The sequence below is a fragment of the Myzus persicae genome, unplaced genomic scaffold (assembly GCF_001856785.1).
Source record: "Myzus persicae strain clone G006 unplaced genomic scaffold, MPER_G0061.0, whole genome shotgun sequence".
In the NCBI taxonomy this organism is placed as follows: Eukaryota; Metazoa; Arthropoda; class Insecta; order Hemiptera; family Aphididae; genus Myzus; species Myzus persicae.
The window spans coordinates 125,405-136,489 of NW_019100902.1; the positions used below are offsets into that span (position 1 = coordinate 125,405).

Sequence of the window (11,085 nt, forward strand, 5' to 3'; positions counted from 1 at the left end):
TGTATACAAATATGGAATGATCAATTTAACCTTTAAAGTAAGGGTGAAAGTGTAAGACACACTATTATTTTAGAAAACGCTGGCATTTTTGAAAATGTTTCTTTTGTATAATTTTAAGTTGTTCAAAGGATCAGTTTGAAAGAAAATTATTTTTCTAATTCTCCTGAAATGTTAAAACAGTTTTTGGTAAAATGAGTGTCCTATATTAAGTGGATGACTCAATATAAAGATGGATTAATCATTTAGATTTTAGACAATAAATAAATTATCCTATTCAAAATTGTATTGATATCTCTGATAGTAATAAATTATGTAAATAATGTATTGAAAAACTTAAAATAGTCACTTTAGGAATGGTTTTGATAAATAGAAAAAATATCAAGAATAGTCAGGTTGAGATCTTATGAAGATATTTGATGGAACAAAATATAAAAATAATTAATTAATATTAATAATGTATACAACATTTTATTTCTTCCAGAACAATAATTATCTTTACAATTTAAGGTTTTTAAGGACTCTTATTTTACATATAAGTATAGTTAGTAGTTACATTTACAATTACTTATGTTTCCATAAACAAAAACTAAATAATAAACTTAAAAAAAATATTTATACATAAATATATAGGTATCACATATCTTTACACAAACACAAAACTCAATCAACATTCATTAAAATGTATAGAAATTATCAGGTTTTAATTAACATTAGTTAAATACAATAAAATTGATTTTACTCCAATTAATTTTTAGAAAAAAAATACTTACTTCTCAATTCTTATACAACCTTTAAGCGATTTGAATCTCTGTCTTTTGTTCTAAGACTTTCATTAGTACCAGTTCGCATATTGTTGTTACGAGTTGGAGTTTTATTGGGACTATTTTTTCGACTTTCACCAGCATACGATTTTAATAATTTGGTACTGTAATAAATGAAAAAAATATTGTTTTAAATTTAATTGAAAATTAAAATTAATATATATTATACCTTCACTATTTAATAACCAAGTATATTTATACTTGAATTTAAAAATGTAGAATATTAACTTTAAAATGTATTAATAAAAGTCGATAATTTCTTAACTCACATATCAATTAGTTTTTTCATTAATCTTATGAATGATTGGTATTCTTCATCCGTGAATTCATTTGGATCATAACGAGCATGTTCATAGAGATCACAAAATTGATGAACTATGTGCTGTCCACTACCATCCAAAAGTACTGCTAATGTATTTAGTAAAAATGAACGAATATTTTCATTTGGATGGCGAGTCAATGTCTTATCTTGTTTGGTAATTTCCCGTTCTGAAAGGACAATTTATTTTAATTGTATAAAATATTTATGAATATAATATTAAGCAGACTATGAATTGATCCCAAATAACTGAATTGGTTCCTAAATTCATGAATTGTATATATTTAAGTTGATTTTAACCGTCAACAATTTCCTTCTTATTTTAATAGACTTAGGACTGTCTACGAATGTAGGTGTGATTAAAAATACTGCTGTTTTATAAGTTCATAATAAATAAATACATTGAATTTTTCAATTAATAAATAAAAACTTAATAAAGATTATATAATTTTATCAAAATACAGTAGAAACCGATTATAATGACATACAAGGGACTAGTATTAGTCATAATAATCGATTAGCATTGTAATCAGAATGATGATGTAAAATTAAATAACTTGATTATATATTTATATGAACATAGTATTGTGTTACAATCAGTTTCGTATTTGTATCCCTAAATCATGACTTCAATACATACAGAAAAAATTTTAATAAAAAAGTTGCTAATTAATTTAACATTAAATTTACACTATATTAAAAAAAATCTGTTAAGATTTTCTATTAAAATAGTTTGCAATTTGAACAGAAATCATGCGGTATTTATTTCAATTCTTTAACATTTGTTTTTAGTATTTAGTATTATTGGTTTTAATATGACCTTCAAAAAAAGATTAATACGGTCATATAGGTTTCCAATATAGCAAAAAAAAATTGTTATAATATCATTCTAATCTTTGTACAAAAGTCATAATAATCGATACAAATTAGTACATCCAATTTAGGAGATTTGATGGGGGCTGTCAACTAAGGTCATTACGCCCAATATGTTACTACAACTAGTGTCATTATAAACCGTTTCTATTGAAGGAAATTAAAATAACTATTAAAAATGTCAAACTGATGTTTACACAGGAGCCAATTCGACTATTTCTAATGCTTATTTTATTTTTGGGACCAATTTGTACAAAGTATAGCTACAATATTTATCAACTATGTAACCAACTTTGTTCTTATATTACCTAACTTTTTGACATCATCAACTGCTTTCATACGATAATGATGTGACAGCAATGGTTTTTCGTTAGATTCAGCTGGTGGTAATATATATTTTGAATGGTCATCGTCTTGATCAACTGTCATTAATTTTGGTTCAAAAACAATTTTTGGAACCACTTCTATTCGTCGTTCAATTTCTCTTTTCAGAGTCTAACACAATATCAACATTTTATTATTATTATTATTAAAACAATTTTAGATGATTTATGGTTTGGAGGGGTTTTACGTTAAACACTTTATTGTCAATGAAACCAAATAATTATAATATAATTATAACTATGCATTACTATATAACTCTGTAATTTAATATCAAAAGTTGTAACTACACTACATCTATGTATACTACATACTATGCACATCATTATAGTTCTTTATACTAAGATTATGCCATTGACTCAAACATCTGAGTGCATTAGTGCAATTATTAAAAAAAAACAACAGGAATAAATATAAGTAAATAGTACCTCAAACAAGTTAGGTAAATTATTAGTGATTCATTCTTTTGATAGAATACAATATGACAATTTCTAGTAAACCCTTTAAAAACCACAATGAGAATGTTTGAGGAATTTTTTATTTTTTTTTTAAATTTAAACTTTGTGCTGCAATTAGTTTCAACAATTAAGTGACATGAAGTACAAGATATAAATAAGAATGAAAAGAAAATATCTGATTAGATTAAAAAGCCTGTAAGGTTGAAAAAGGATAAAATGTACAATATAATATTTTATTGTTGGGTTGAAAAGATATTTTTGGTATCGAAAGGAATGTTGGAAGAATTTAAAAGGGAAAAAAGTTGATCCTGTTGAGTTGATAGACTGGGGCAGTAGAAGATTAGATGGCTAATATCACAAACCATAGCGTCCATGTGGAGTGTGCAGAGAGAAGGATCATTCAACGATAGTTTATAAGAATGGGAAGGGAGTAGTGTGTGGCCAAAACGAAGACGAGAGAACGAAGATATACTTTTCCTGGAGAGATTAAAGTTGTGAGACCAGGGTAGTGGTAGGATGGATGGGGATATATTTTTATACCATGTAGCGAAGTGAGGTGGAAGTGATCCCCAGTATTTAAGCCATAGGTTGGATGTACTGGACCTAAGTATAGGGGTAAAATCTGACCATGGAATTTGTGCGCCTGGGGGACATCTGAGAGATGACGAGGACTTGGCTAATTTGTCAGTGATTTGAGGAATTCATATTCTTACTTTTTTCCCATCATGCCCGATCGGCACATGCGGGCCTCTCCTAGATCGCAGAGCAAATCTCATGATCTGCCTCTTGGCGAATATGAATAGCAATATAAATGTTAATATACCGCCAGCTATAAATATCACCACCGTGACACCAGACAGTTGTTGAGCCATTGCCTATTTATTATTGAGAACAACAAAATCATGCATAGAACATAAATATTAACCGAAGTACGTTTTGAACTCGTGTAGTTGTGTTGATCTGCATTTATCCATAACCATAACTAAAATACTAAATATATATTTTACATTAGCAAATAGGTAAGTACTTAAATACTGGAAGTCCAGTGTTTTACTATTAGATATCTCGTAGCATATACCTACTATTCCCATGATTGCCCATCTCGTCCGAGTAAAGCCCAATAAAGGTAAACAGTTTGACGCACATCAATCGACGACTTATTTAATATTTCAGATTCGATGTGAGCATAATATTATATTATTATTATTATGTGAGGTGAGCTGGTCGCTGATTGATTTATATTTTTATATCAATTCAAATAGATAAATATGCGACATTTCTCTTCGCGCATGCTCAGTCTATTCGTTCTATTAACAGAAACTCATCGCTAATATTATCAAAGAACAAATTATGTTTATATTATCACAGAATAAATGAAATTTATAAATAAAAATATATAAATATATTATTTAATATTATTTATAAATTTATAAATAATTAAAAATTTAATTTATTCTGTGATATTATGTGCTTCAAATTATCGGGGCATTCATCCTGAAGTATATATATTTATTTTTACCATTTCAATTATTGTATAAGTTCAATCAGATTTTAGACATCAGTCCCCAAACACCAGCGATTATCTCTTGAGTCTTGATAAATGATCATTGTTTATACAGTTTATATAGTATGATGAAAGTGCTGTATTTCTATTTTCTAACATAGTTGTTCAGGAATGCCCGCTTGCGACTCGAATTAAGGTAGTCGTATTTTGTCCCAAATATAAGTATCCAAATTGCGTCCAAGTTCCAAACACACATTATTGGTTTACAAAATAACGTATAATTCATACAATAGGTAAAATAAAGTTCTATATACCTTTATATTTATAAAAATGAATCATAATAGTATATACACGTAGATAGTCGAATTCATAAAACGCAAACATTTTTACAATAAAAAAAGTTAGTCAGTAATATAAAAAAATGACAGTAAATACATGAAATTTTCACTGAATATTTGTGTTAGCATTTTCTATACAATAGACCATAACATTTTCAAAATATTTTGATTTGTGTTGAACTATTTATAGGCGTATGCAATTTTCGATTATTATTTGTTTTTTTAAACTCAAGTCGATAAAAAAATTTCGCTCTATCAAAAAACTTTAAAATGTAATACAAGGTTCCTTGTAAGTGTTTGTCAATGGAAATTAAAAAAAAAAGTTGAGCGTAAATCCTCAATAATATTTTTTGAGCGTTTAAACACTTAGCATTTTGACAAAATTCGTAAAAATCAAGAAAATTAGAAAATTGTATTCAGTAAGAAATTCATAAAAAAATTTCTATTTATATCTGAGATTAAAACATGTAATACAAGATTCCTTACAAGTTTGTCTACCTTTATGAAACAAAAAAAATTCTACTGGAAAGTCAAATAAAATTGTTATGATCGTTTGAAGTTGAAATTTTTGCAACATTGGATATTCACTCGATTTCTCTTGTAGCGATTTTCAAAAACGAATTACTGTACACTTGAAATTTACACCAAACGTTATTATATTTTACCTATTACGTAGAAGCTGCAATCGGGATAAAAAAAAGGAAAAAAAGTTACTTTGGGTCGAAATCAGGCGACGTCCTGCTAGTTCACTTATATGAATTCTTATCTTTAAATCGAGTCTGTTAAAAAATCACTGTTTTATATTAAAAATGCGATAGGAAAACCAACTATTGTAAATAAATTAAAATACAATTATACTGCATGGCCTGCTACAAAAAATGTGTAGTACAATCTTTAATATTTAAATATTGCGCTGATAATATGGACCAATCAAAATTATATTCGCGTTCACAACTAACAGCACAACCACGGTTCAATATCTATAATCGTGAGCACACTGGAAATCACTGATAAAAAATTAAGTTGACAAATTGCGCATGCGTGATGATTATACATAAACATAATATTATAACCTGATAAATGATAGTGAATTAGCACTTTTTAGTTCATAGGTTTTTTCAAAAAGTTGTAACTGTTCGAAGGATTCTCGTTTTTACGACCTTTTCAAGTGCATAATTTCATAAACTACATCTTTCAAAATGGTAATGTATTAATTGATCATGTCTATAACGAATTACATTGTTATTGATAATTATAAACTAATGGATTGATAGTATTATAATATTACCTATGTTTCAATACAAAAGGATATTATAGATATAAATTAGTAAAGTATTTTGATGCTAATAAATAATGTTATAATTTATATGTTATAATGCCCATTTTTGTAATGGTAAAGATATAAGCATTCATAATAACTACCTTGTTACCTCTTAAATTGTTAAGGTTGTTATGTATATTTATCTGATAGGTAGTTATTAAATATTGATGTTAAAAAGTAATATAGATTATATTTGATTCTAAAATGTAGTAAATACTATTAAATACATTTTGCCTAGTGAAAGCTTTCACATCTCAATTGATATATCATGGATTATCACAAATTATTAATCCTTAAAAAAACTTACAAATTCCACTTGTAAACAGGTTAAATAACTTAAAGGATGTGGGAAAAAAGTCATTATTAATTATGGAATGAATTAAGTTATTTAATTGTTTTTAAAAAAATGAGTTATCTTAGTGTAAACAACAACTGTATGTTATTTATTATGTTTTAATGAATCTCATGTAAAAATACAATTTTTATATACTATTATCTATTATACATTATTTGTTGTTTTTTTGAGCATCATGTCTACTGTATAATTTTTTATTACAGAGTATCATGGATTATAATGGTGGCGCCTTAATTGGCATGAAAGGTAAGGATTGTGTTGCCATCGCCACTGATAAACGATTTGGTATTCAAGCCCAAACAGTGTCTCTTGATTTCACAGTATGTTGTTTTACTTTATTTCTTTATTTTTATTGCGTATTATTACTTATATCCAACCGTTTTCATTTTGAATTATAGAAAGTCTTTCAAATAAATCCTCACACATATATGGGATTTCCTGGTTTAGCTACAGATATATTTACTGTGTACGAGAAAATTATGTTCAGAAAAAGGTTATACGAGTTAAAAGAGAATCGGAAAATATCTCCTAAAGCATTAGCGTCTCTGGTCTCCAATTTGTTGTATGAAAACAGGTAAGTTATTTTTAAATAAGACAAATTAATTGCAATCTTAGATTATATTAAAAATAATGATTCTCCTTGACCACTTGACCAATCGGATATTACCAACATGTCAGAAAACCTGTGTAGTATGCATGTTTAAATGACAAATTTTTATTTTCATTTTGTGGCTAGTCACTTTAAAACGTTGATAGTTATTCATTTTTGTTTTCAACAAGTTATAAAAATGTTTAAAATAAAATGATGCCAATTTTTTGTCCATCATATTCATAGTACCTTCTTGAGGTTATCCAAAGATTTTTGAATGGAAATATCCATTAAGTCTCTACTATGCTTTCGTGCTTCCAATCCTTTAATATGTTGCTATTATTTTTTGAAAGGTTACAGCGTAGGTTCTTGTAATTCTCCAATTATTTAATGAGTATTCCGTGTAGACCACATGACTATACCTTTGTTGTTAGTGTATTTAATTTGTCATCCCTGGCTGAACACAGTAAAATCCTTAAAATTGCCATAACATAAATACATAATCATATTACATTATAATATTTTTTTTTCAACATTTCGTTCAGACTATTGATTGATATTTGAATTGTTTCTATTTAGCTTTTCCAACATTTATACATGTGTGATTATTTGATTTTTTGTATAAAATTAAATCTTCAATTTTTAAATATAATGTAAAATAACTCTTACTTAATTTACACTGTTTACATTTTATAATAATCATTTTGTTTTGTTACAGATTCTCACCATTCTTTGTTGAACCAATGATTGTTGCTTTAGATGAAGAGACATTGGAACCATACATGTGCGACATGGATTTAATTGGTTGTGTAAATAAGTCCGATAACTTTGTGGTGGGAGGTACTAGTTCAAGTCAATTATATGGTCTTTGTGAAGCTCTTTGGGAGCCTGATATGGAAGAGGATCAACTATTTGAAACTATATCACAAGCTTTGGTTAGTGCTTGCAATCGTGACGCTATTTCCGGTTGGGGTGCAAAGGTTTATATTATGTGAGTGAAATTTTTCTATTTAATAAAGTATGATTTTCTTTATTCAAATATGTTGACCATTAATATGACAAATCATTTCATGTATTTCAGTAAAAAAGACAAGATAATTGTGCGTGATATCAAGACGCGAATGGATTAAAAATTTTGAAAAACAGCAATTTCAATTTGTGTATATTTTTTTCATAACTAATACAAAAATTGTTATCCTTACGTATAATTATTAATGGGATAGAAAATAAATTTATAATAAAATAATTTGTGTGTAATTTGAGTACCTACTACCTATATTTAAATATTAGAATATTGAAAAAAAAAAATTAAAATCAAGCCGAGTTTATGCTATGCTTCTGTATGTGATTCGCCAACTCTGGAGGAGTTTTTTTCTCGCTATGTGGCCTCTATTTTAACAAAGTACAACTTTAGTTGAATAAATGTATACAATAATAATACATTTGAAGCTGTAAACTGGCCTCTCAAATTTTTATAATTCCTTAACGGTGATTATGGTGTATTATTGCTTCTTTTAGAAAAAATATAGTTATAAACTTATAAATAAAACAAAACAAACACTATTGCCACAATTATTATGTATAACGGATTATTTTAATTTTTACCTTTATATCTTTTGAATTTTATTTAAAAAAAATTTCATTTGATTTCTACGGGCTGACCACATATTGTTGCATACCTGCATCTATTATTATCACATCTTTATGATTATGGCTTTATCAATATATTATATTATTAAAGAAACATTATTGCAGGAACGGTTTAAGCGTATTTAAACTTCTTAAGAGTTACATTTTATTATTTTAATGAAAAATCCATTAATTATAGAGTTAATAAATTTACATTTTAAGTGAAGTGATGAATGAATAATGGGATTTTACAATGATGTGTTTTTTTATTTTGTGTGTGTGTGTGTGTAATGTGTATACATAAAAATTAGTTGTAAAAATACTTAGATTTTCAACTTTAGCGGTGATTTCTGATAGAAAAAATGATTCTATAGTTGGTATTGAGAACTTTTAAGAGGTCACAATTTAAAATTTCCTGTATTTTTCAAAATAATTAAGCAAAACTGGAATTTTTACGCAGTACCAGTTATTGGAAAATCGATATTGTATTTTTAGTGTGACTATAAAACGATAACCGTGCATACTTGAAATTTTCACCGTATATTTAATATTTATATTACGGTATACCCAATGTAAATGATCATTTTACGGGTATACGCTCCTAAAATAACTCGAAAACCAAATAAAACTTATTCATAGGTAACTTATTCAACTTGTTCATAGGAAAAATTGTTGATGTTTTAAATTTTAATGAATTATTATCTGTTGACTATTAAAGATAAGTGTAAATATGTGTAATGCATTTTAAGTTTGCATTTTGGTAACCAATGACGCCATTATGTGTTAATCAGGCATGGGCCATTTGAATGACTTATTTATAGTTTCATTTATCAATTATTGTCATTGCAATAATGGGTATTTTCCCTATGGAATTTTGCCGTACGACTTTACGGCTTATCGTAATATCGTTTGACAATAAGGACCGACTGCTCACTGTTGATGGTTCTGTAAATGTAAGTTTTATATTTTCTAAAATTTAAGTAATAAACTTTTAACAGACTACAAGTGTGTAAAATGTATAACTCATAGCTCGTAGGTACTATGTATCTTGTGTTCGTTTTAATTTTGAAATTCTTTATTACTTATTACTCACTCCCAAGTCCTAATTTACTTACATTTTGAAAACTGGGTGGTCATTATTTTGTGGTAACATCATTGGCAATAGCTTGCATATAAGACAACCATAGGATTTGCAGACCAGGACGCCCAGCCTGCATGGGGTGTCCTCGTTGGGCGGCGACGACGACGGCGCAGTGCACTGTAATGTGCGGCCGACTTCGGTTCTGCCGACTGTACCCTCTCGACGGCCCAAGAGGATATGGTGCTCGACGGCCTCGAATATGGTTAGGTTAGGCATGCAGCAGCAGCCACCACTACAGGAGCAGGATCAGAATCAGCTATAGAGGAAAATCAGCTCTTGCCGAAGGACCATAATCGCCGGAATTGCTGCCCTCGTCCACGTGTTCGTTCTATTGGTATAGGCAATCCGCGGCCCCGCGATTTGGACCGGAAAGCTTGGTTGCAGACCGAGAGGTGTGCCCCGTGCGCCGGACACGGAGATGGTGACTGCCGGAGGAATTTTGGACTTGACGGTGGAAGTGGTAAAAGGGTATTAGATAATGAGCTTGGCAGTGGACGTTTTAAGAAAAGAGACATGAATTCCATAATTCTGGTTAGGTTTGGATTATTTGGTTGTGAAAACTTCGAATGCTGAAATTTATGAAACAAAATTAACAATTTTGATTTTTTTCACGATTCTTCGACATTTTTACATCTATTATGATTTATAATAAGTTGTGACATTCTTAGTTCATAATAATGTAAGCTTATAACTTACTTATTTTGATATTCAATATATTTTGTTTATATTATATATTGAAATTTGACAACATTTCTTGTCGCGCTTCTTTATGAACGGCCACGTACCTCATGAAACTATTAAATTTATCTCTCTTTTTTATGTTTGCTCAACACATTTTTTTATCGTTAGGTGTATATTTGTACGGTTTTTTGATAAAATATGCAAAAATATGCAAAACATACACTAACGTCAGAATATGCAAAAATATGCACTATAAAATGTTGACATTTAATCAATCAAGTAATGATTTATGGAGACTTATTGACTGCATGTCTATGATGTTGAAAATAGCAACATGCATTTTATGCAAAATCCGGTCTTTGGTTATAACCAATAACATGCAGATATCAACATTAATACAATTTATAGATATTATAGGTCTGACTAAGCAAAGATCGTTTATTGTCAAACATTTGAACCGAAAGTCAGAATGTTATGGAATGTCTCGTGGTTTGATCTTGTAAAATGTAAATTACGTTTCACGAGATGATATAACTTGGTATACTTAATCAATTACTTTTAATTAACTTAATCAATATTATTATTGCTTATTTCTTATTCACAGCATTTGTACTGTTTGTTAATTGATTGTTTGTAAATATCTACTCACATAATATATTATGTAGAACTTAGTAT

General features: G+C 28.4%; 2 protein-coding genes across 3 annotated transcripts; one reads left to right on the forward strand and one right to left on the reverse strand.

The window, feature by feature from the left end:
* Nucleotides 1-770: 770 nt before the first annotated feature.
* LOC111026708 (uncharacterized protein C1orf43 homolog) lies at nucleotides 771-4,675 on the reverse strand. Of its 2 annotated transcripts, none has more exons than XM_022304838.1 (6): nucleotides 4,372-4,675; nucleotides 3,931-4,159; nucleotides 3,566-3,842; nucleotides 2,322-2,508; nucleotides 1,091-1,310; nucleotides 771-925 (listed from the first exon to the last, which is right to left on the reverse strand). In XM_022304838.1, the coding sequence occupies exons 3-6, from the start codon at nucleotides 3,722-3,724 to the stop codon at nucleotides 781-783; spliced, it is 711 nt and encodes a 236-aa protein (XP_022160530.1). In that variant the 5' UTR covers nucleotides 3,725-3,842; nucleotides 3,931-4,159; nucleotides 4,372-4,675; the 3' UTR covers nucleotides 771-780. The 2 variants fall into 2 exon arrangements, with proteins under 2 accessions (XP_022160530.1, XP_022160531.1); XM_022304839.1 differs by having other exon boundaries at nucleotides 3,935-4,159; nucleotides 4,372-4,673.
* A 1,089-nt stretch (nucleotides 4,676-5,764) lies between these two features.
* LOC111026693 (proteasome subunit beta type-3-like) lies at nucleotides 5,765-8,142 on the forward strand. Its single transcript, XM_022304823.1, has 5 exons — nucleotides 5,765-5,896; nucleotides 6,574-6,690; nucleotides 6,769-6,944; nucleotides 7,678-7,950; nucleotides 8,041-8,142. The coding sequence occupies exons 1-5, from the start codon at nucleotides 5,894-5,896 to the stop codon at nucleotides 8,087-8,089; spliced, it is 618 nt and encodes a 205-aa protein (XP_022160515.1). The 5' UTR covers nucleotides 5,765-5,893; the 3' UTR covers nucleotides 8,090-8,142.
* Nucleotides 8,143-11,085: the final 2,943 nt, after the last annotated feature.